At 45.7% G+C, this 25,639-nt stretch overlaps 2 protein-coding genes across 3 annotated transcripts in view; both read left to right on the top strand.

Annotated features, from left to right (window-relative positions):
- Positions 1-25,639, top strand: part of WDR25 (WD repeat domain 25) — a 155,092-nt gene that overhangs the window by 95,095 nt on the left and 34,358 nt on the right. For both annotated transcript variants that reach the window (XM_032134948.2, XM_032134949.2), the window contains exon 4: positions 13,205-13,335. In XM_032134948.2, the coding sequence (XP_031990839.1) occupies positions 13,205-13,335 (131 nt within the window). The remainder of the gene's footprint in view (positions 1-13,204; positions 13,336-25,639) is intronic.
- Positions 10,183-10,735, top strand: LOC116456269 (non-histone chromosomal protein HMG-14-like). The gene has a single exon (XM_032753762.2). It carries the CDS (start codon positions 10,183-10,185, stop codon positions 10,645-10,647), a length of 465 nt encoding a protein of 154 aa, XP_032609653.1. The 3' UTR covers positions 10,648-10,735.

Genomic DNA, 25,639 nt, shown 5'->3' with positions numbered 1-25,639 from the left:
CAATGTGCCCCTCTAGCTATGGTGTGTTGGGTGCGTAAAGAAACACATGGCCCTGCCCCCAGGGCATTACCATCCAGTGGGGGAGGTGATTGAGGACTTCTTCATTCCATCCCTCTGCTAGGAATGGTGCTCACCACTGAGTTCATTCAACTGTTGAATGAACTGTTGAATTCAACTGTTGAAGGCCCAGTTTCATTCACTCTGCAGTTACTTACTGTGCACCCACTGTGTGTAGGACTTGGTGCTGAGGCCACAGTGGAGACTGGTGGGCCCCTGGGAGAGAATGGTTGAGGGGTTTGGACCTCACCCTTGGGGAAGTGCCGCACACTCAGACAGGGCCTCTCCTGCTGAGGGTGGTTGGTTTCCATGTCCCTCTCCCTGGCTGGCATGGGAGCTCCATGAGGATGGGAGCCTGTCCCGGTGGTCCTTGTGTCTCTATCCTCTGGCCAGGGCTGGCTTGGAGCAGCTGCTCAGTAGCTGTGTGGGTAAGATGCGCTGAGTTTGTCCTTGCCAGGTCCTCCTATCTGGACAGTGAAGCCCATCAGGGACTACCAAGGCTGGCCAGGGGGCCTCCACCTATGTCTCCCCCTATGTCTCCTACCTCGTCTCTGCACATCCCACCTCCAGCCCGGGTTTTGGTAAGTGCTCTCTTTAGCCATTGGGATGGGCTCTGCAGCCCCTGTGGCTTTTGTCCCACTTTGACTTATCTTGTCCTTTCTCTTCACTGAGTCTGATCTCCCTTTCTACTGGATCTGCCTTTTTCTGCCCTTAGCTTTTTCATTTCAATCTAATTAGAGCTCCCTGCCAGGAGAAGGCAGTGCGGGGCGTTCTCACTGCAGCGCTTTGGGAATTAGTCACTCGGTGCCCGTTGTCGTTAATGGGAATTTGGCGCCAAGGCCATTTATCCTGGTGTCCTCAATCAATACAGTTAAAAATCTGTGGATTCTGAAATGTCAATACCTGGCCTGAAATACGGAGGGCCAGCAACATTTTATCTCATTAATTTATAGTTCTGACAGGCTGTTGGCTTATAGAACAACCATGAATCAACACTTAAATAAAACTTGCTCACAATTATTTTTGGTGCTCTTGTTTCAGTCTGTAATCTTCCTAACAAAACGTCTGTGGCACGTTAGGCTGAGGTGGCCTCAGGGAACGCTGGCTGACTCCACCAGGGCCCTGAGTGTCGCCTGTCTTATGAGTCAGCTGTGCCACACGCCAGCTCAGCCAGTCTCCTCAGAATCCCCCGGAGAGCTTGCTCAGTTCTAAGTGGTCCTGTCCTGTTTCTTGCAGACTCCAGGCCCTGAGGCAGGTGTCCCAGCCTGACCCTCGAAGCTGCAGCTGTAGAGGCGTGCAGGGCCTCTGTCCTTTACCTTTGTTGGCTGCAAAGGAGATTCCTCTTCCCGGAGACCTGGGGCCCTGGCTGGGCAGGGAACCCTGTCCTCCTTCCTGTGCTTGGGCCAGCTCTCCTGATGTGCTCTGGCTCGTCTGAGCCATCTCTGCAGTGCCACCTGGTTCTACCTCCCAGATCCTGGAGGCAGCACGTGCGAGAGGGCACATAGACAGGGTACAGGTATTGGCTCTTCTGCCTCCCCGAACCAGGCCTCTTCGCCTGTTTCTACCATACCACCTGGTGCTGGGGCTGTTGAAGGGAGCAGCTGTGATAACACACATAGGGCGCTTTGCAGAATGCCTGGCGCGTGGTAGGGCCTCAGCAAGGAGCTCCTCTCCTCCTCTGTCATGTCCCATGAGGCCTTGTTCCTGCTAAGTTGTCCAGATGGCCCTTGTTGGCGGGCCATTTCCCCACGTGGGGCCACTTTTTGATCATCATCCAGAAGCCCCTGCTGGTCCCCTCAGTGAGCTTACAGATGTGCTGTTGGTCCCATGCCTGGGTCTTGGGGGCAGACTGGGAGGAGGCCTTGGGCCATCATGGGTTCTCCCAGCATCTCCTCCACATTTCCCTTCCTCCTGGTGATGGGACAACATGCGCTGTTTATTAGGGCTCTCGAGTGGGTATACAGACCCCCAGTCTGCCTGGCCTGACCCTCTCCAGACCCCCAGGCACTCATGGCTGCAGGAGGCCTATGGCCCTCCTCCTTCAGATGCCCACTGACTGCAGCTCTGCTGTCCTCAGCTTCTGGCTGGCTCCTCCTGCCCTGGGTGTCCCAGTGTCTTTTGGTGGGAGTCATGGTGTGTGGAAGTGAGCAGCCAACTGGGACTGGGCTCATAAATGACCATTTCTCCTTGCTTTCCAAGAGGTGTCTTCTTGTCTCTCCCTCGTTTTCAATCTATGACCAGAGCTTCCATCACAGAAATGCTGCAAGGAAAAAGAGAATGACAGGTTATCGAGCCCTTGCTGTGGGCTGGGCCCTGGGCTGTGTGCCCTGGGTTGCAGCACGCTGCCTGGCCTGTGTGGAGGTGAAATGAGTGAGTGGATGGTAGACTCTTTGCTTATGTGACATGTTTAGTCTCCCCACTAGCCTGTGAGAGGAGTGTTTTTAATCCCCATTTCATGGACCCAGAAACTGAGGCTTAGAGTGGTCAGTGACTTTCTTGAGGCCGCCCAGCCAGAGGTGACAGAGCTGGGATCCAGTGCTGGCCTGTGACTAGTAGAGCTCCTGCTGTTGAGGCATGGTGTGGCATGCCTTCCCCACGTCTGTTTCCCTGCTGTGAACAAACAGGGAAACAACGGGGAACTCAACTTAACCTGACTCCTGGGGAGCCCACTGGGCAGCAGCTGGCCACCTGCAGAGGATAACATTGGGCCTCTGGGAAGAAGGAGTGCTCCAGACTCATGGGGACTGATCCCTCTGATTAAGTGGCCCACTGAGGGAAAGATGCCTCTCCAGTGATGGATGGCCACGCTCCAGTGACGACTTCAGACCACTTGGCATGGGAAGGGTGAGAAGTGTCCAAATGAAAACCACGGCAAAGAGCCCCAAGAGCTCCTGGGCTTTGGAGAAGGGGCCACAGAAGGAGGCTCCTTGTTGTGCTAAGCCTTTGAGGTAGTGCTGGCTCCTGCCAGTCCTTGGAAGAAGTGCTGTCGAGGGGCCTGGGCTTCTCCGTTCTTTGGCTTTCTGGCACTGTGACTGGAGTTTCCCTAGTGTAGCTCAGGAGGACTTGATTAAGTATCCCTCAGGTGCCCACAGACCCAAAGGATGTAGAAGGAAGCTTGTGGGCACATTTACAAAGCATCTGATACTTATATGTACATGCTCCTTGAGTCCTAGGGACTGTTGCCACTGATCTAGAAGTGAAGGCTCACAGGGGCTCCACAGCCTAGCTTGGTCTGAGCTGATGAGGGTTCCCTGGCTGCCACCCTTTAAGTGCCTCCTTGTCCAGTGAGCAGCAGCCTACTTTCTTGCCCACTTGTGAGTGGATCTATTTTCCAAGGCCAGTCTCTGTTCCCACAAATATCCTTCCTTTCTCACTCTGAAAGTGCTTCTCCTCTGTCTCAATCTTGTTTTCTCTTTCTCTTTCCTTACTTCTTTGGAGTGAGAAACTGACCCTAGTTACGGATATTAAATCAAATGTTATTAAACTTCATTACAACACCATGCCAGCTCTTAACTGCCACTTGGAAAAGTGCCTAGAGATCCTTCACATCTCCACAAACACAGCTCACGCCAGCCCTCTAGGCAAAGAAAAGATGGTTTCTAATTCAAATTCTTGTTTTGTTCATGACCGTGACTGCACAGTGGTGATGTCTGGCGTGTGTGTGTTTGGTTGCAGCTGCATCACAGTTTGGTGCCCTTGTTAGGTAAGGCTGCCATTACTGACTGACTTTGGAGCCCAAACGTGATTATGGCATGTTTGCTATTGGAATGGCGACTTCTGAGTTTCAGAAAACCAACTTACTAGTAAAGCACTGGGATACACCTTGTTTGAAAGTTGAGAACTCTTATTATTATTTTTTAAATTTTGGAACATTCGGTCTTGAGAATTAAAAGCAGTGGTTGACATTGGTCTGGGCAATGATTTTTTGGATAGAACTTAAAGCACAGGCAGCAAAAGCAAATATAGGCAAAAGAATTGCGTCAAACTAAAAAGCTTCTGCACAGCAAAGGAAACAGTTAACAGAGTGAAGAGACAGCCTGTGGATTGGAAGAGAAAATTTGCAAATCATACATCTGATGAGGGGCTAATATGGAAAATGCATGAGGAACTTAAACAACTCAACAGCAAGAAGCCAAATAACCTGATTTTTAAAATGAGCAAAGGATCTGAACAGACTTTTCTCAAAAGAAGAGATATGAATGGCCAACAGATATTAGAAAAAATGCTCAACATCTGTAATCATCGGGGAAATGCAAATTAAAACCACAATGAGATATCACCTCAAACCTGTTGGAATGCCTATTTTCAAAAACACAAATGATAGCAAGTGTTGGTGAGGATGTGGAGAAAAGGGAATCCTTGTACAATGTAAATGAGTACAACTATTTTGGAAAATAGCGTGGAGGTTCTTCAAAAGACTAAAAATAGAATTACTGTATGATCCTGCAATCCCACTTCTGGGTGTATCTCCAAAGGAATTGAAATCGGTGTGTGGAAGGGATCTCTGCACCCCCGTATTCATTGCAGCACTGTTCACAGTAGCCAAGTTATGGAAGCCACCTCGGTGTCCATCAGTGGATGAGTGGATAAAGAAAATGCGGTGAATATTCACAATGGAATACTCTACAGCCTCAAAAAAGAAGAGTATTCTGTCATTTTTGACAACATGGGTGAACCTGGAGGACATTACAATAAGTGGGATAAGTGAAGGCACAGAAAGACAAATACTGCATGATCTCACTTACATGTGGAATCTAAAAAAGTTGATCTCATAGAAGCGTTGAGTAGAAAGGTGTTACCAGGGGCTTGGGGGTAGGGGTGGATAGGGAAAGTGGAGATGTTGATGAAAGGGTATAAAGTTTCAGTTAGAATGAAGGAATAAGTTTTAGTGATCTATTGCACTGCATGATGACCACAGTTAATAATGTGTATTTCATAACTGCTAAAAGAATAGACTTTTAACATCCTCTCCACAAAAAAATAAATTAGTGAGGTGATAGATATGTTAATTATCTTGATTAAATCTTTCTACAATGTATATACAGATCAGAACATCACATTGTACCCCCAAATATATATATATATATATATATATATATATAATTTATCAATTACAATTAATTTAAAATGAAGCAAAAAAGAATGGGAAGGAAAGAGCAGGTGTATGTATGTTATTAGAAGACAAATTTTAAAAAATGACTGCAACTACTACTATTTCTTCTGTTACTACTACTATTACAATGCTACAGCTACTATTTATTGGGCCCTATCAGTTGTCTGGGGCTTAGCTCTCCTACATACATTATTTCTAATTCTCACAACCACCTTTTGTGGTCCTGAGTCTACAGATGAGGATACCAGGGCTGGAGAGGATTGCTGGCTGATGCAGGGCCACAGCTGATGGGGAATGTTCAGATGCAGGCCCAGCTGGCTCTCAGGCCAGACCCTTCCCAGGCCTTTGCCCGGATTGCCAAGATGGCCCCTGTTTCTGATGCATAGAGTTTGATTTGAAAGTTAGTAAGTTTCTTTTCTCTTTAACTTTGAGTCAGGATGGCTAAATTTATAGCTGGCTGAATACTTCCCAGAGGATGAGTGTAATGATATTGATTTTAGCGAAGTGAGTCATATGCCTACTGCCTGGGAACACAAGCTCAATTACCACAAGCCAACAGCATAAGCTTTCCCTTGTCAACATTTTTCCTACATGTTCATGAGTCTGTGGATGTGAACAAAGCACTAGGAGAAGGAAAGGTCACGAATAACTGGTGGGGATGCAAGGTAGGGTGCCGAGAGCTGGCCTTGAGATTAGACAGGGCCAGTCTCCGTCTCAGCGTGGCTGACTCATGTAGCTCTGAGCGAGTCTCTCACCTCGCTGAGCTTCCATTTCTCTGGCTGTGAGAGATGGTTAATTACACCTACCACCCAGGGTGCCGTGTGATGCGTGCAAGCTCCAGACAGGCCTGGAGGTAACAGGCTCCTGATAAATGTCGTTCCCCTTCCTTGACTGTGAACTGCTTTGCCAGGGCTGCCTCTGAGCTCCCTGGAGAGGGGGGCATGAGCTTCTCTTTTCTCTCCTGGAGACCCATACTTGGGTTTCATGGAATCTGGACCAAATACCTATTATGTGCCAGGAACTAGGCTGTGAGTCAGTCATGCTGAATGGAAGAGGAGGGCCCTCATGGGCCTGGAGCCCTGCATGATGATAGGATTCCTAGCATAGATGTTAGGGTGGACAGGTGGTGCTGCCCTGGCCACATGGGTGGTCACCTTGGGGAGCTTGATGTCTCCACCTGAGAAAGGAAGAGGGGCAGCTTGGAGGAGCCACTGTTCCAGAGTTCCCAGGTGCCTTATCACAGTCATATGGGGGTGGAAGCGCTGGTCATAGAGTCAGTAGAACAAATGGAATTTCTGCATTGTGTTTTAAACATGTTTTTGCTTTAAAGATTTTTAATTTGTATCATTATTGATTCAAGGAGAAACTAAGCGATTTTTCCTAGCTCCAAGAAGATCCAAACAGTTTTTATACTGGTTGAGCTCATTATAGTGAGATCAATAAAGTCAGTGCTAGTGGATTAAATATTTTAAAACTCAGATTCCTATAATAAGCATACAGTGAATAAACAGAATTTTCTATAACAAACAGGTAAACAAGCAAGATGGTCTCAAGGTTAAAGGTTATATAACAGCTAACCATTGCGCTGAAAGTAACATTGCCCAGGAGAGGATATGATAAACAAGCTCCTTGATTTATGAAAATGTAGAGAGGAAGAGCCTGTCGGACAAGTTAAGACCTTCTCCTCCGGCATGGCCAGTGTTCATGTTCAAGCTATTTCTCTGATGAGTATTTTCCAGACTTTACCCATATCTCTTTAACAAATGTAAAGGGCAGCCCAGGGCGTTGTATTTTCAAAGCCTCATGAGAAAAGCTGAAAAAGCATTAATCTGTGGAGGTCGTTGCTATTTAAAAACCTGTATCCCAGCTGGGCGCGGTGGCTCACGCCTGAAATCCCAGCACTTTGGGAAGCCGAGGTGGGCGGATCACGAGGTCAGGAGATCGAGACCATCCTGGCTAACACGGTGAAACTCTGTCTCTACTAAAAATACAAAAAAATTAGCTGGGTGTGGTAGCGGGCACCTGTAGTCCTAGCTACTCGGGAGGCTGAGGCAGGAGAATGGTGTGAACCTGGGAGGCGGAGCTTGCAGTGAACTGCGATCGCGCCACTGCACTCCAGCCTGGGTGACAGAGTGAGACTCTGTCTCAAAAAAACAAAACAAAACAAAAACAAGCAAAAAACAAACCTGTATCCCTTGGTTTTAGTTTGTTATTGAACCAATGATGAATTCAATAACTTGGGGTTTAATTTTGTAAACTATAATAGCTCCCTTTTGTTGATTGCTGTTTGCCATGCTCTGTGGAAGGCTTCATGCACTGTGTTACATTCAGCTCTCATGACGATCTTACATTTGTTAGAGTGTGAGACAGAGCAGTGCAAGGTCCTGCCCAAGGCCCCTCCACTGGAAGTGACAGAGCTGGGATGGGATCTGGGTCTGCGTGGCTCTGAACTCCTCAGCTGTACCATCTCCTGCTTCCAACATTGTGCCAGATAATGATGGCTATGGTCCTAATTTCTGAAACAAAGTCTTATTTGAGGACTTCTTAGCAAGATTTCTACCTTAGTCTTTTCACTAGGTATCCAGAAACTTACTAAAAAATTTAAAAATCTTGTAGTTTTGAACCCTTTTAACAAAGAAAAGCAGTAAGGGCCTAGTTATTATAAGTACAAATAGGAAAAATATATAAACTACAGCTTATCTTCTAAATGGAAATACTTAAAAGACAGGTTTTCAATCTCTTTAGCGGGTTGAGGAAAAATAACATTCAGATTTTTTGTTTGTTTGTTTTAGCAGAAAAAGTTCGATCATCGTGTTTTAGCAATTCAGCTTTCACGTTTTCTCTCATCTTTCTTCCCCATTGTTGGCAAGACTGTATCACTGCACTTTTGAAAAAAACATATGGATAATTCACTGCCATTTCTGAAATTAAGCATATGGTTATATGCTATGGTCCAAAAAACAAGGAACATTTTTTCTCCAGCCAGAGAGAGTTTGTGTTTCCTTTTGGATTTAAGGATTGGCAATGAATTCCAAGTGAGCAAGAAGCCAGCCACTGAATGTTCTTAGCAATAAGCGCAGTTGTCCCTGTGGGGAAAAAGAGTTTGGCAGTCCTGGGCCTTTTCGGTGGTGTGGGGACTGCAGTGGTATCCGTGTCCTCCTTTTCTGTCTAGGGGATGTGATGGTGGTCCCTGCCTGCAGTCTCCAGATGACCCCCAGCCACTTGGCTGAAGCGAGTGTCCTGGGGCCTCTGTGCTGCCACATTGCTGCTCTGAGTTCCTGGCATAGGCACACGGGGACCAAGGGGGCAGCCCTCTGCCTGTGCTCCCTGAGCAGGGGCACTTGCTAACTGAGCACGTCATGGTTCGTTTCTGATCACCAATTGTAGCTTAAAAGGTGGGGTTTGCCATGCTCTGTAGAAGGCTTTATGTACCACCTTGAGTTCCAGGAAAGGAAAAGAAGAGTACATTTTTTTTTTTTAGGAATACCAGATTTCCAATTAGATCAATTCATCAAGAAGCAGTTTTTTGGTTTACTTGAGAGTGTTGTTTGTCTGCTGATCTAATGAGAGGGACATGGCACAAAGACCATCATCTCACAAGTCTGCTCATCTCCTTGATGACTTAAAAAATCTTTATTTATTAGAAAAACAGTATTACAGCAAATCTGTTAGTATAATTTAAAAAGTTATCTTACTACCCCTAGAATAATTCATTTCATTTCAGTGAATCTCTTCCCAGTCTTTGTCCATATCAACAGGGGTCCCCAACCCCTGGGCCACAGACTGGTACCTGTCCATAGCCTGTTAGGAACCGGACCACACAGCAGGAGGTGAGCGGTGGGTGAGTGAACATTCCTGCCTGAGCTCCATCTCCTGTCATATCAGTGGCAGCGTCAGATTCTCACAGGAGTGGAGCCCTATTGTGAACTGTGCATACGAAGGATCTAGGTTGTGCTCTTCTTATGAGAATCTAACTAATGCCTGGTGATCTGAGGTGGGACGGTTTCATCCCGAAAGCACCCCCATTCCAACCCCTGGTTCATGGAAGAATTGTCTTCCACAAAACCTGTCCCTGATGCCAAAAAGGTCGGGGACTGCTGTGTATCAATTCCCATTTAATACTCTTGTAGTTAAAGAACAGGAATCAAGCATTGACCATCTTGCCACAGACCGCTGTTTGTGATTCCAGTTTTCAGTGGCTTTTCAGCATCCCATCAGGCAGAAAACCACATTTGTCTTCGCTGTTCCCCTCAGGCTGGACAGTTAGGGTGTTGTTTACAGTCCCTTCTCCATACAGGTCAGATGGCCTAAAGCAGCCAGCTCTTGGCAACATTGTGATGACACAGAGTGACCATGAAAATCTCTTGTGCTATCTGCACTGCATCTTGTAGCAAAATAGTCAAGGGGCTTGTGGAGCTCAAAGAGGTATAGATTCTTCATTTACAAAAAGTCAAGTATTTCTAAAATTTTCTCTGTTGATAAGTGACTACCAGTTTTAGGCCCTTAGAATATACTACAAAAAAAAGGTCAACACACTTTATTATCCATCATGGCAAACGTGATGCTTGAACAAAGGATGAAAGAGTAACTACTTTCTAAAAAATTTCTACTATGGAGAGAACATTTTGAAAACAGATATTTTTAATTGTTTCCATTGTTATGTGATTTTTGTTGCCAAAAATGATGTGTCACCTATTAAAATCTTGAATATCTTCACCCTTAACCTGGGAACAGTGTTTTTCTAATCTGTTTTAAAATCCTTTAAATGAAAATTTCAGTGGATTTTGAGCTGGGTTGTTACAAATATGATAATGCAATTATTAACCTTCTGATTAGTTGCAGGAGCCATTATTTGACATTAGGGAGATTGGGCTTTACTAGCAAAATGTTCACAAAATCCTTTGCGTCAATGGTGGATAGAAGTGGAAAATGTCCAGGCAGCCCAGCTTTGCAAAGGCTCTCGGTGCCTCGTGGCCCGCAGGCACCTGGCATGCGCCCTCCTTGTCGCCAGGATGCCCAAGAGGAAGGTCAGCTCTGCTGAAGGGGCCACCAAGGAAGAGCCCAAGAGGAGACTGGTGCAGTTGTCAGCTAAACCTGCTCCTGCAAAAGTGGAAGTGAAGCCGAAAAAGGCAGCAGCGAAGGATAAATCTTCAGACAAAAAAGTGCAAAAAAAAAAAAAAGGAAAAAGGGGAGCAAAGGAAAAACAGGCCGAAGTGGTTAACCAAGAAACTAAAGAAGAGTTACCTGCAGAAAACGGGGAAACGAAAACTGAGGAGAGTCCAGCCTCTGATGAAGCAGGAGAGAAAGAAACCAAGTCTGATAGAATACCATATACCATGTCTTATCAGTGGTCCCTGTCTCCCTTCTTGTACAATCCAGAGGAATATTTTTATCAACTATTTTGTAAATGCAAGTTTTTTAGTAGCTCTAGAAACATTTTTAAGAAGGAGGGAATCCCACCTCATCCCATTTTTTAAGTGTAAATGCTTTTTTTTTTTTTTTTAAGAGGTGAAATCATTTGCTGGTTGTTTATTTTTTGGTACAACCAGAAAATAGTGTGGGATATTGAATTATGGGAGGCTTTGACTGTCTCGGGTGTCAGCTTAACATCCCATAGATGGGGGGTTAGTTTTTATATCCTATAATACAAAGCATATTAAATGGCAATATCAAGTCAGTCCTGCATTTAATGTCTTGAACGTTTTAAATTACTTCTACTCCCTTGTTGTTTTTTAGTAGAATCGTTTCCTAAAGAAAACCGCTCCTTGATCATGGCTCTCCCTGTCAGAATTGTGTGGACTCTGTAACATCTTTGGTTGTGGTAGTCCTGTTTTCCTAATAACTTTGTTACTGTGCTGTTAAAGATTATAGATTGGAATATGTAGTGTAGGTGCTCTTCAGTTGTGAACTGGTGGGACGTCTGTAACAGCTGATCAGCATGTGAAGATACTGGTACTTAATAGCCTCTTAAGGACAATTTGCTTCCAAATTTTAAGCTGGAAAGTCACTGGAATAACTTTCAAAAAGAATTACAATACATGGCTTTTTAGATTTTCATTACATGTGTTAAGAATTGTGTACAAATTGAAATGTCAGCACTGATCCGCAACCAATAAAATCTCAATTATGAAAGAAAAAAAAAAGAAGTGGAAAATGTCTCCCATGTGGTCAGTGGTGAATATCTTCCATCTGGGTCCATGCATCTCTGCGTGCAAGAAACTTTGTCGGCTTTGATAGAGTTCAGTGGATGAACTGAACCTACCTGCAACCAGACTACATTCAAATAACTGAATCACAAAAAGTTCCCTACATTAAGAAAAATGGAAGCATATTCAATTCTGTTGCTCTCACTAAAAATAGTATTACATAACTCAGATGATTTCAGGGAGGTTCATTGATTCTCTTAATAAGGGTATATTAAAATATATTTTAAAATATTGACTATTTTATCCTTGTATCATCCTTTAAAGTGTTCTATTTTTGGTATTTTAAAAATGTTTATAATATGTTGGTACAGAAGCACATTATTCAACTTAAAACAAATATCTATATATTGGTGGTATGTGCCTTAGGTTTTTCATGGATGGGGTGTACTGTCAAACTATAATAGCTTGGAGACCATGGATCTGGGCAGATTGGGTCTGTGAAAGCCTCCTGCTGTGACTGTCATGAGTACTGATTGATGACTTTCATTTCCACACCTGGTGAACTGGTAGAGCCCTTCACTAATGTGTGGGGGTCACAGAACACAAAGCAGGGCAACCTTTTGTGCTTTCTGAATTGAATGAGCAAGTGCTGCTTCCTGGGTTCCTGTGAGTGGAAATGATGCTTGAGACCTCGGTGTCTTCATGGTCTTCTTCGCCACCAGCTTCCCATGTACCTAGGTAGCCCACTGCTCAGTCCCATGGGGGAGTTTCTACGGGTACAAGGCAGTCAAGGTTCTTCCTCCTGCGCTGTGGGAGCCCTTGTGGCACCTCCGAGGGAAGCCTCCTCCACGTTTCTGGCTGGGTGGCGTGCGGCAGGTGCTGTGCCTGGTGTGTGAGCCCCGCCTGTGGGGGACATATACGGGGGTGGCACTCAGAGACTCCCACGGTGAGAACACCTCCCCAAGGCCAGTCTGCCTTCTTGATGCAGTTTCAGATGGATGAGGTGTGGGCAGACAAGAATGACAGCCAGTGCTCTGGGACATGGGGGCTGCACTGGGTGGTGGAAGGAGGACCAGCTTTGACCTGCTCCAAATGATTGATGTTTTTGAAGTTTATATAGCTTACCTCTAAAAGATCATAGTGATAAAAAAGACATTTTCCACACCATATGTATATATATGTACACACACAGACACTTACCTAATGCACATAAATGCTTGACAACAGTTTATGATATATTTATAAAGGACAAGGACTGCCTCGTGTTCTGTAGAGCCAGTGAGACCCCCAATGGCCCACACCACTCTGTCCAATCTGTGCTTGGGCCACCATGATGGCCACTCTCATTTATCGCCCAGCATCTAAGGCCACCCCACCTGCCATGCTCCATAGCAAACCATTCATCCATTATTATAAGGTGGCTGATCCTGAAAAGTATCACCTTAGAACAATCCTGTTTTTGGTTTTTAGACTCCCAGATAAATAATCTACTGTATTAACTGTAGAGCCTTGGAAATATTCCATGACCTCCCTGGGCTTGGTTTTTGGCTGTGAGGTGGGCATAGGGTCGTTGCATGGTTTATATGAGCTAATGCATGTCATGCTTACAGCAAATGTGAAAGGTGCACTCATCGATCCACCCATCTAAGCTCAGCCCAGGGGGAGGGGATGTTCAGCTAGTCAAGGGTGGGCTGGCCAGAGAATCAGAGAATAAGGGCAAATCTTGCTGCTGCCGCTGTCATATTTCCAATAAGTCTCCTTTGGGCTACATCGGGCCCAGGGGAGCTGCGTTTGCTATGAGCCCCATACCAGATGGCATCTTAGTTTTAAGATATTTGTTTTGTGACCTAAGTACTTTCTAACCCTGTCTTCTCTTTTTGTGTTGTAGGAACCCAGCTATTTAGTGGTCGAAGTGACTTTAGAATCACTACCTTGAAATTCCATCCAAAAGACCACAACATCTTTTTATGCGGAGGCTTCAGCTCTGAAATGAAAGCTTGGGATATAAGGACTGGCAAGGTAATAGCCATCTTCCTAACTTGGCCTTTCCACAGGAGAGCTTGCTTCGACAATTTGAATAATTGGGGGCAGGTCAGCATCTATATATAGGACCCTTGAGGTGGAATAATTACCACTTAATATTTAATCAGTGCTAAGCATAATTTTTAGATGTTTTGAAAGAACCTTCTTGAGTTGTCAGACTTAAAATATCAAAAGTGCAGTTTTATGCAGCATATTACTAAAAATATTTGTTGAACACCTACTGTGCACAAATGCTTCCAGATGATATAAAATGAATCTGCTGGGTTACTCAAGGGAATCATGTGTGGGTACAGATAACTTTGGTACAGAGAATTGGTGTGTGTGTGTGTGTGCACTTGTTTGCATGCTTGCGAGAGAGAGGAAGGGAGGGGGTAAGTGCTTTTAGCTTGCTGTGGGAAGGCTTCTTAGAGAAGTCACTGTTCCTGGGTCTTAAAGGCTGGTTGTGATTTCCATCCCCATCCTTTATTACAACCTGCTGTGCCTTTTACCGTCACCACTTACTAGATGGCAGCTCCACCCTAGTTGTTCAGGCCAAAAACATCAGAATTAGCCCTGTCTCTGCTCTTTGCATCATATCCCCATACCCAAACCATTAGCAAATTCTCCAAAACTTGGACACTTTTCCCCACATCAGCTGTTGTAGCTCTGCTATTGTCTCTCACTGGGATGGTTGCAGGAGTTTCCCATCTGATCTCTCACTTTCCCCCCTTGCTCCTTGCAGGCTGTTCTCAACACAGCCGCTAGACTGGTCTGTTACAGTGTGACTCAGACACGTCACTCCTCTCATCAGAATCCTCCAGGCTCTGATCTTACAGTAAAAGCCAATGTCTCTGATGATCCACAAGGCCTAAATGATCCTCCTTGGCCTGGGGGTAGGTCAGCATTTCTCATCAGTGCCAGCCCCACTAGGCTCCTTGCCTTTCCTGAACATACCAGCACATTCCTGCCTCAGGGCCTTTGCACTTGCTGCTCCCTCTGCCTGGAAGGCTCTTCTGCCTGTTTCCTAAGTAGAGGCTTGCTGCCCCCTCTCATGGGGCTCTGCTCACATATTACCTCTCCGTGAGGTGCCCCCTGCCTCAAAACCCACTAGCATCCGCAAGTCCCCTCTGCTATCTCATTTCTCTCCATAGCATTTACCATCACCTGACATATTATGGATTTTATGTCTTCATTCATTTGCCTGTTTCCCTCCTCTAGAATGTAAGCTCTTTGAAGGCAGAGAGTTTTGTTTGCTGCTGACATCTAGCTTCTAAAACAGGGCCTGGCACATAGTTGGCACTGTGTGAATCATGATTGATTGAATGAGTAAATGACGGAGGACGGCAGTCATGCAGAGAGTGCAGATACAGGAGGTGGGAACACAGGATGTCTGTGGGGACTTGGCTAGGTGTGGGCTTCACACAGCGAGGTGGCCTGGGCAGAGAGTCTTTCAATGCTGTGTGTCTTGGTCTCAACAGTGGGGAGCCACGGGAGGTTTGTGAACGTCTGCCTTGTCCTGGACAGGTGCAGCGTCCAAGCAGATCTGTCCTGAGTAGAGGCTGTCCATGTGTTCCAGAGGGAGGAGGGTGAGACAGAGTCCCCAAGGCCTAGATTCCAAATTTGCCTTCTTGCTTCAGACTGGCTGGCACAGGAAGACCCTTTCCTGACAGGCAGTTGGAAGGGGCTGCTGATTTTTTGAGGAGAGCCTAAATGCAGAGACTTTTCTTGACAGAGAATGGGAAGTTTTGTCTGTACATGAGATCTTGCTTAAAGTACTCACAAGTGGGAGCATAGATAGATGTAATCTTTTAAAAAAATCACACATTTTTCTTTTACAAAGGAACCTTCTTATAAAAATATTTGGAAAAGAGAGGAAATTACCCATAAAGAAGTGGACACAGTGGCATTAAAAAAAAAACCCCGCCAAAACACTTTATATTTAGGATCTAAATACATGACAAGTGAAAGAAAACATTTGAACGTGCCTTGTGAACTGGAAACTCTTAGTCATACCGTTTGAAGTGGGACCTCCTGAGCACCCAGCCACTCCTGACAACCACGTCCCTTATGGGCGCGCTTACTGTTTTTAGCCTCAAAGACCAAACACGTAAGAAATTACTCACCAAGGACGCCATCTGATTTAAGCATTTGTTAAAAATACCGGATTTTTTCCCAGGGCAGATGCCAGCTGACGAGCTCTGAAAATGCTGGGGGAGAAGCAATTAGAAGCAGATGTTGCTGTGACTGGTGTTGGCATGTTTGCGAGTCTCTCCCAAGATAGTAATGTGGCTAAGGGATCTGTGCAGTATTTGTTTTTACTTCCTTTCTACCAACAATCCTCCCCCGCCGGGTCACGGGGCTCGTTCCATTTGCATCAGTTAGGCTCAGGGGACAACACTCTTTCCTGCTTTGACAGGTGTTGCCCATGTGTCTCAAATGGACTCGGCAGGAGGACCAGGGAGGAGGCACAGCCCCCTGCCCTCCAGGGGCTCCCGCCTGGGGCTGCTCACTTCTCATCCCTGTGGGCTCCTGTGGCGCTGTCCCAGGTGCTGAACCTTCCGGCTCAGCCGGGGCGTGTATGTGAACATCCAGAAACGAGTAGCTTGGCTTTTTCCAGCTGCTTTCAGGGACCGCGGTGGGAACCGCAGGTGGAAGTAGGAGGGACACAGACCTTAGCTTAAACCAGGACAGGCCTTCCCTTTTAAATACAGTGGGGAAGGAATGTTGTTGTAAAAGTAATACAGAATCATATGATAACATTGGAAAATTCAGGTAAAGAGAAGAGGGGGAGTCCAAGCAGCCAAAGGTAAACATTAGCAACATTTTGATATTCTTCTTTCTGTTTTTTTTCCCCCTTGTGGTTTTTAAAAAAATTATAAAAGCACTATTTGGTCTTATTTGTATACACAATTTTGTGTTTTGCTTTTCATGTAGCATTGGAAGGATATTCTTTGTTAGTGCAGACCCTCGTAAGGTCGTCAGTCATATTCCTTTGACTCAGGGTGTTCCTGACTCACTGCCTCGTTTTTACCCAGGACTCAGAACAATGTCTGGCATAGGCAGGAACTCAGTAAGTATCTATGGATCAAATGAATCAGATGAATGCTTTAACATATTAAACCATTTCCCTGTGTTAGACATGTAGGAGATTTAAAAAACTTTTGCCATTTAAAATTAATAGATATGAGGACAGAGATCAGCAGTCAGCAAACTATAGCCTGAGGCTGGTCCAGCTTACTGCCAGTTTTTGTAAATAAAGGTTTATCGGAACACAGCTATACTCATTTATGTATCATCTGTGGCTGCTTTTATACTACAGTAGCGGAGTGGACTCGTTGCAACAGAGACCACATAGCCCACAAAACCAAAGATATTTAAGATCTGGCTGACCTTGGCAAAGAGAGATGTGATTCTGACATCTGTCACCCTATTGATTGTCAGGACTAATCCCCCTGAGCTGGCTGACAAGGTGGGTGTCTTACCCCATTCTGTGTTCCTTGCAGAAACCAGGTGCTCAGAGAATGTGTTTTCCAGGTGGGAACTGTTCCTTCAGTCAGGGGTGTATAAGTTGTTTCTCTCTCTTGTTACAATCTCCAAACAAACTATCAAGGTTGACTTTATTACACATTCCACTGTAAGAAACATCTTTGTACATATAGCTTTTTCCACATTTGGGATTTATTTCCTTAAGCTTGAATCTCAGAATGAAAATTTCTGGGTCAAAGCAAGCCTACATTGTGAAGGTAAGGAGTAGGTTTCTGCCAACAGAACTGAGGGGAGTGAGGCCAGACAACCTCTCCCTGGGATCTTAGGGCACAGTGAGTAGTTAGAACATATAACTTTTTAGTTACTTTCCAATCATGAGATTTTATGATTCCTTAAACACAGCCAAGTGATAAGTGTCAAGATTCTGGACTTCTCTAGTCTAGCCCAATTCACTACAGCAAATGGGCTGTTTGGCTCCCTGTCTCCTCTTCTTGGCTGATCTCTCCGCCTCGGGTTTGATGTTTGTAGCACATCTCATCACTGCAAAGTGCCTGACTTCATCTCCAGAGGTCGGCAGGATGTGTTCTGCACAAGCCAGCTGTGCGTACTTACTTGAAGCTGGCTTCCTGCCACTGCTGCAGCATCCTCTGACCCCTCTTCCTCTCAGCAATCTGCTTGAACATGGGTGTGGTCTGGAACCCAGGATGCCTGTGGTCTGACCTTTACAGTATTGTGAGGGTCAATTTCTGCAGAAGCCCCTGAGCCTCTAGTGCCACTGGCCTGAGCTGCAGGAGACCTGGGCTCACGTCCTCCCTCTGTTACTTGCTTGGCTGGGTGATTTCAGGCGCATTCCTTAAGCAAAAGCCTCTCTGATTCACAATTTTTAAATTGGTGTCGTAAAGTGGCAGGCCAAGTCACACCTCCAGAGTAGCGTTTTTCAAACTCACCCGTGTAGGAGAGCACCTGGGCTCTTGTTAGGATGCAGATTCTGTTTCAGCAGGTCTCGGTTGGGATAAGACCCTGCATTTCTAACAATCTCCCAGGAAATGAAGGGGAGGATAGTATATGGACCACATTTTGAGAAGCTAGGGACCAAAGGGCCTCTGAACTTAAAAGTTCCTTGCTTCTCTCATTTGCACCTTATCCTCAATTAGCCTGCACCATCTGAGACCTATCTCAGGGACAATGATCACTCTTGATCTGTGGGTGCTTTTATCCACAGGTGTTTATTTACAGCTGCTTGGTTTGGGAGCCTGAGTCACCTCTGTGCCTGGCATCCCCGACAGGGCCTGGACCAGAGCAGGTGTTCAGGATAACCTGGAGTGAGCTGATGGGGTCAGCCGCCACTGTCATTGTGATAGAGGCCTGCAGGAGCACCCACCTGCCCACAACCTCAGGGGCCACCCTGGGATCTACATAGAGGGCATGGCCCCTCTGACAAATGGGATATGAAGGCTAGCTGGAATTCAGCTGTAGTGAGTCATTCCAGAAGTGTGGACAGAGGCAGGAGGACTCGGGAGACCCTGTGTCAGATGAGATATGGCGTGGCCATCGAGGCACTGTAGTTCTCCACTGAGGCTGAGCTCCTCTGCTCCCCGGTGTTTGGTGGATAACAGAGTTATGAGTCTCTTGCATTTCCAGCTTTGCGGTGCTGTGGCTCTGTGCCCAGCACAGAATGGAAGCTGTAGAGTTACATGGAAGCTGTAGAGTTACAGGAGACGCCTATGACACGGACTCAGCTGTATTGGGCCCTCTAGCAGTGTGGGGAATGTTCCAAGGTAGAGCCACCTTGAAGTTCCCTTTAAGATGACTATGTATTTTGAACCAAAAGTTAGGATAAGTAATAAAAATAAATTCTCCTTTTGTAATATGAATCAGATTTGTTAAGAAAGCTTATATAGCAAATTTGGTGAATCACCTTTTTTGCAGGACTACATTATGGAACCCCAACCTCAGCAAATTACCTCTCAGTTAAGGCAAGATTGAACACTGGAAATTGGGGCAGCCCTGGAAAATCTAGGACATGTGGCTCCTGCAGCTGGCAGCCTGGACTCTGCCCCAGTTCCTCCTCTCTTTCTACGTGCAGGGTGACATTGGGCAGGCTAGGGATTGAGTGGTTCTTTTGTTGTCTAGCTCCTACTCTGCGCCTGAGAAAAAGAGTTGCAGATGCGTTCAGATCTGCCAACTTTGCTCCTCCAGAGAAGGCTGCACCTCTAAAACCCCGATTCCCTGCTTGCTCTGGGACTCTCATGATAAAACCAGCTCTGACAGGCCAGCTCACTTTCTCCAGCACACCCTGGTGTCACATTGACACTAATCGCTAATCGTCAATATTTCATGCTTGTTCTACATCTTTTCTTCCTACTTTTATTATTATTTTTAAATTTGTAAAGGGACATCTTGACTTCCAGATCTTGACTTGGTTTCTTGACCTCCTTCTCTAGCTTTGTCCCACACCCTTTGCAGGCACGTGTCCTACCGTGCAGGTGACAGGGGAGTGGGTGGCTCACCCTTGGGCCTGTGTGGGCCCTCAGCTCAGCTTCCTATGATCCCAGCCCATCACTAGTATGCTGTAGCGTTCTGGTGGCATGTGGACTGCCTGAGGGAAAGAATTTTGCCTCATTTACCATGGTATTCCCAGCATCCAGCATAGTGCTAAGCACATAGTAGGGAGGGAGGGGAGGCAGGAAGGGCGCAAACTGTCGCATGAATGACTGATAGCCCTAATCAAGACCAATTCTTAAAATCACAAGTAATTATCCTGGCCAGTTGAATGGAGGCCGAGCCACTGTCATTAATTTGCTTATCTCCTTCTCCTCCTGTGGGCATCCTTCCTTGGATGGGAGTAATCTCAGGATGATAGTAATAGGAGCTGGTAAAGCAGCGGGTGGTGGCTGGGCTGGCCTGGCCTGACTGATCTAGGGCACAGGCCAGAGCTACCCAGGGAGCATTAGAAACTATTGCTACCCAGGGTGGCCTAGGCATCCAGGTTTTTGAAAACTCTGCAGGTGATTCTAATGTATAGCCAGATTTGGGGGCCATGGTGTGGGTGCCTAGTGAAAATTCAGAGTGGTTTCTGTGGGGCTTCTGCCCCAGTGGGTGAGACTGTCTTTGAGATTTGCACTCTTGTGATGGTGGCCATCTGAGAGACGGCTTCGCCTACTTGGCTCAAAGTGCCATCAGTTTTGTGGCATTGTAGGCAAGTTGCTTATTTGCCCTAATGAGATTTTGATTACTCTCCATTTGTCTCTTTCATCTGTTTTATATTAAAAAGGCTTTTTATTTGGACTTTTTGTGCTTTCCACAGTCCTGACTAAGCTTTGCTGCAAGCTAAACTTTGAATGCAGCTGAGAGTAGGAGCCTAATGGAGGCAAAGATGTAGGACCCGAGGCTGTTCCTTGTCTTTCCTGGCTCCCATTTCCTCATCTGTCAACTGGGGGTGTGGTGGAGCCCCTGATGATCTTGAGAGCCCCTTTCAGCAGCCAGTGCTGACCACAGTGTGCCTCCTGCGGGCATCACGCTGTGCACACTGTGTGTGCGATGGCTCATTTCCTCATGGCCTCTTGGGAGGTGGACTGGGTGCTGCCACCATCCCCTTCCTCTGTCAGGGCCCTGAGGCTCGGAAGGGCTCAGTTACACACCACAAGCACGTGGCCAGTTGGTAGTGGGGTAAGACTGTGAACTGGGGGTGGTTTGATGCCCAAACCCTTACAGATCCTCTTGTTCACAGTGTGAATTCAGCTTTAGTCTTGAATGAACATACAGTCATGCACCACATAATGACGTTTCGGTCAATGTCAGACCATATATAGGACAATGGTCCTGTAAGATTATAGTGAAGCTGAAAAATTCCTATCACCTAGTGATCACCTGCAGTGTTCAGTGCAGTCACATGCCGTCCAAATGTATAGCCTAGGAGCCATAGGCTAGACCTCTAGCTTAGGTGTGTCGCAGGCTATACCGTCGAGGTTTGTGTAAGCGCATGATGTTCACGCAATGACAAAATCGCCTAATGACGCATTTCCCAGACTGTATCCCTGTCGTTAAGCAACACATGACTAAATATTTTTCAGTGAGGGCTGTGCGCTTTGTTCTTGGAGAAGCATGGACAGCCCTGGCATTCACATGCTCACTGAACACTGCCATGTGCAGCTCCGTGCCTGGTGTCAGGACCTGGCCATGGATGGGACAGTGGTGGGTTTTGTTCTGAGGGACCACAGCCCTGTAACCTCAGGCCTGAAAACAGAACCCAACATGTCTGTGAGAGCAGCCTTCCTGCCCCACAGTATTGGCAAGGAAACTGGTTCTGAAAGGTTCAGCTGTCTGTGCAGGGTAGGCAGCCATTGACGGGATTGGATCTGAACCCAGGTCTTCCTCTAATTTCTGCTTCTCCCTATTGCAGGAAGAGGACACATTTCATTTATCCATGTCACAAACATTTTCTGAGCCCCCACCAGAAACCAGGCATTGTCCCAGGGCATGGGGCAGCAAAATCCAGTTAAACAGTCCATGTCTTAAAGCTGTAGAAGGGACTGCTGAAAACATCTGTTTCTTTCAATATTCAATGGATCCATCAGCTTCACTGGCTGCCTTCACAATTGGCTGGGGAGTCCCTGTGCGTCCCCTGGGTTGTCTAAAGTCTTAGGCAGAAGTGGGCAATTGGTTCCCAGAATCTGGAACCTCAGAGACCTGCCCTGCAACCCAGTCCTCCTCTTCAGCCTCCCTCTGCACCACTTTCACTGGGACTGTGTAAGAAGACCCCTGTTTAAAACCCACACGTGAGCTGCCAACAAGCTCAGTGGATGACAGTGGGAGGCCCATGGCACTCAAGAGGGCGATGTTCCAAGACTTTCATTAACACCCACCCCATTTGATAATTTTTGCCCTTAAAAATGCAGCAGGCAATTTCAGAAAAATATAAAGCAGGTTCTTTGGACCTGTGCTGATTTTATAAATATGATGTTTCTGTAATTCTAATTTATAAATATTCTGTAATACATATTGCCACTAAAATAAGCTCTGTGCTGCACTGAACATGCTTCTTCTTAAGGTTTTTAAAATTTTATTTATTTATTTTTGCTATTGATTTACAATTCTTGTACTTGAAAACTTATTTTAGCCTTGACATAACTAATAGTGTCCAAAAAAGTCATGGGCTTGATGCCCTCGTTATTTTTTGTCTTAATATACTTTAACTAAAAAAATTTCTTTAGAGACATGGTCTTGTTCTGTCACCCAGGCTGGAGTGCAGTGGCATTATCATATCTCACGGCAGCCTCGAACTCCTGGGCTCAAGGTATCCTCCAGCCTCAGCTTCTCTAGTAGCTGGGACTACAGGCGCCTGCCACCATGCCTGGCTAATTTTAAAATTTTCTGTAGAGAAGGGTCTCACTATGTTGTGCAGGCTAGTCTTGAACTCCTGACCTCAAGCGATTCTCCTGCGTCAGCCCAAAGTGCTGGGATTACAAGTGTGAGCTACCACATTGGGCCTAAAGTAAATACTCATTAAATGTTTTTTGGTAACAGCTTTATTCTGTATTGTACAACTCACTCATTCACTCATTCACTCAGTTCTTAGTGTGTTTGCAGAGTTATGCAGCCACAGCAGTTGGTTGAGAACATTTTCATCACCCCAAAAAGAAACCACATTTTTTAGCAGCCATGCCTATCCCCCCAATTCCCCAGCCCCTGGCAACCATGAATCTACTCTGTCTGTATAGATTTGTCTGTTATGGACATTTTATATAAATGGTCTTTTGTAACTGGCTTCTTTCACTTAACATAATATTTTCAAGATTCATTCACATTGTAGCCTATATCAGGACTTCACTCCTTTATTTCATGTTTTTTTAAAATTAGATTTTATTTTTTAGAGGAGTTTTATGTTCACAGAAGAAATTTAGCAGAAGGGCTAGAGATTTCCCATTTGCCCTCTGCCCGTGCTTATGCACAACCTCCCCGTAATCATTCTGCATCAGAGTGGCCCATCTGTTACAGATGGTGAACCCACAGTGACACATCGTTGTCACTCAGAGTTTATAGTTTACGTTAGGGTTCACTTTTGATAATGTACTTTTGATATTGACAAATGTTTAATGAGATGTACAATAGACTGAATGTTTGTGTCCTCTCCAAAATTCATGTGTTGAGGCCCTAATCCCTAATGTGATGATATTAGGAGGTAGAGTCATTGGGTGGTAATTAGGACATGAAGGGGGAGCCCATAGGACTGGGGATAGTGCCCCTATAAGAAGAGACACGAGAGAGATGAATCTTTCTCCACCGTGTGAGGATACGGTGAGAAGACAGATGACTGCAAACCTGCAAGAGTGCCTTCCCAGACACCGGATCTGTTTCTGTTGAGATATCCTCAAGCTCAAAGATTCTTCCCTCAGCTGTATCCATGCTACTAAACTCATAAAAAGCATTCTTAAGTTTTTATTTCTTATTTTTGGATATACGGTCTCGTACTCTCTCCCAGGCTGGAATGCAATGCTGTGATCACAGCTCACTGCAGCCTCAATGTCCTGGGCTCAAGGGATCCTCCCACCTTGGCCTCCTAAAAGTGTTAGGATTATAGGCGTGAGCCACTGCACCCAGCAGTGCAGTGTTCTTTATTTTTGTTACAGTGCTTTTGATCTCAAGCAGTTATTTTTGGTCTTTTCTTAGAATTTCTGTCTGTCTGCTTACAGTGCCCTTCTGTTCTTGCGTATTGTCTACTTTTTCCATTAGAGCCCTTAGCATGTTGATCATAGTTGTTTTAAATTTGCAGCCTGATAATTCCGTCATCACTGCCATATCTGAGTCTAGTTCTGATACTTGCTCTTCAAGCTATGTTTTTTGCCTTTTAGTATGCCTTATAATTCTTTCTTGCTAGCCAGACAAGATGAGCTAGGTAAAAGGAACTGCTATAAAAAGGACTTTAGTAATGTGGTGTAGTGTCGGGGTAGTGGGGAAGTGTCTTGTGGCTAGATTAGTCTTTTAGAGAGTCTGCTTCTGGGCTGTGAGCTCACAGGTACTTCTTTTTTTTTTTTTTTTTTTTTTTTTTGAGACGGAGTCTCGTTCTGTCGCCCAGGCTGGAGTGCAGTGGCGCAATCTCGGCTCACTGCGAGCTCCGCCTCCCGGGTTCACGCCATTCTCCTGCCTCAGCCTCTCCGAGTAGCTGGGACTACGGGCGCCCGCCACCACGCCCGGCTAATTTTTTGTATTTTTAGTAGAGACGGGGTTTCACCATGGTCTCGATCTCCTGACCTCGTGATCCGCCCGCCTCGGCCTCCCAAAGTGCTGGGATTACAAGCGTGAGCCACCACGCCCAGCCACTCACATGTACTTCTTAGTCCCCTCTCCCCTTTAGATAGGACAGGACAGCTAGAATGGGCTGGAGCTGGGTGTTTTCTTCCTCCACATAGAAGGCTAGAGGGGAAGGAATTGGGTGTTTCCCTTCTCCCATGTGGAAGGCGGGAGCCAATGGGTGCTGGGTATTACCCTTCCCCCAGGTCAGCTAGGCTGTGATAAACCCAGCAGGTTAGACTCTGGCTAACTAATTTCTCTGCAGGACAGACCTCATTAAGAGCAGAATGCACTTTAGGAGGCTGAGGCAGGAGTTAAGAGAGCAGCCTGGGCAACATAGCAAGATCCTGACTCTACAAAAATAAATACATAAAAGAAGAACAGAATGCTCTGTTATAATTCATAGTAGTTCCGGCTGGGCACAGTGGCCCACGCCTGTAATCCCAGCACTTTGGGAGGCCGAGGAGGGTGGATCACAAGGTCAGGAGTTTGAGACCAGCCTGGTCAACGTGGGGAAACTCCGTCTTTACTAAAAATATGAAAATTAGCTGGGCGTGGTAGCGGGCGCCTATAATCCCAGCTACTTGGGAGGCTAAGGCAGGATAATGGTTTGAACCCTGGAAGTGGAGGTTGCAGTGAGCTGAGACCGTGTCATTGTATCCAGTCTGGGTGACAGGGTGAGACTGCGTCTCAAAAACAAACAAACCAAAAGACCAAAAAACCCAAAGTAGCTCCTTTTCTCCTTCTGCTGGAAACATAAGGGGATTTTCTCCAGTCTTCACTGTGAGAACCTGGTAGCTCCTGGAGCTAAAATGCACAAAATTTTGGGGGCCACTGATGACCAGGTCTTCCAGAGTTTTTAATCTCTCTGACTTGTCCACAGTGAGCCTCTAGCAATTTGTCAATTATAATTCAGTTTCCTGGCCCTGGTTCCTGTGGAAATTTGTGCTCCAATGCGTTGTGATTGTTTATTCACCTGTCTATGTCTCCAGTTTTGGGGGCAGTGGTTTGCCCTGCGATCTCACTTCTTTTATGGATCTGAGAAGAGTTTTACAGTTTGTTCAGCTTTTTACTTGTTAGGGCAGAGTTTTGATTTATAAGCTCCTTACATGCCAGACCATTAACAGGAAGTCTTCCACTTCTTTTTATGACCAAATAATATTCCATTGTATGGATATACACATTTTGTTTCTCCATTCTCTAGGTGATGGACGTTTGCATTGTTTCCATTTTTGGACATTTGTTTGTAAGTTTTTGTGTGGATATATGTTGTCATCTCTCATGGTTCTTCCTAGAAGTAGAATTGCAAAGTCATATGGTTGGTAGCTGTATGTGTAACCTTTTGAGAAACTGCTAGACTGTTTTCCAAAGTGGTTGCACCATTTTATATTCCCACCAACAATGTATGAGGGTTCTGATTTTTCCATAGCCTCACCAACACTTGTTCTTACTTGTCTTTTATATTATACCTATCCTAGTGGGTACAAAGTGGTATCTTGTTTGATCTCTTTGAGGTTTGATGTAG

The sequence above is a fragment of the Hylobates moloch genome, unplaced genomic scaffold (assembly GCF_009828535.3).
Source record: "Hylobates moloch isolate HMO894 unplaced genomic scaffold, HMol_V3 SCAFFOLD_16, whole genome shotgun sequence".
In the NCBI taxonomy this organism is placed as follows: Eukaryota; Metazoa; Chordata; class Mammalia; order Primates; family Hylobatidae; genus Hylobates; species Hylobates moloch.
Note: the sequence above shows the minus strand (reverse complement) of the source record. Positions and strands in the feature narration are given on the sequence as shown.

Excerpts from the sequence above, each read along its gene's own strand:
- LOC116456269 (XM_032753762.2), top strand. The coding sequence starts at position 10,183 with ATGCCCAAGAGGAAGGTCAGCTCTGCTGAAGGGGCCACCAAGGAAGAG.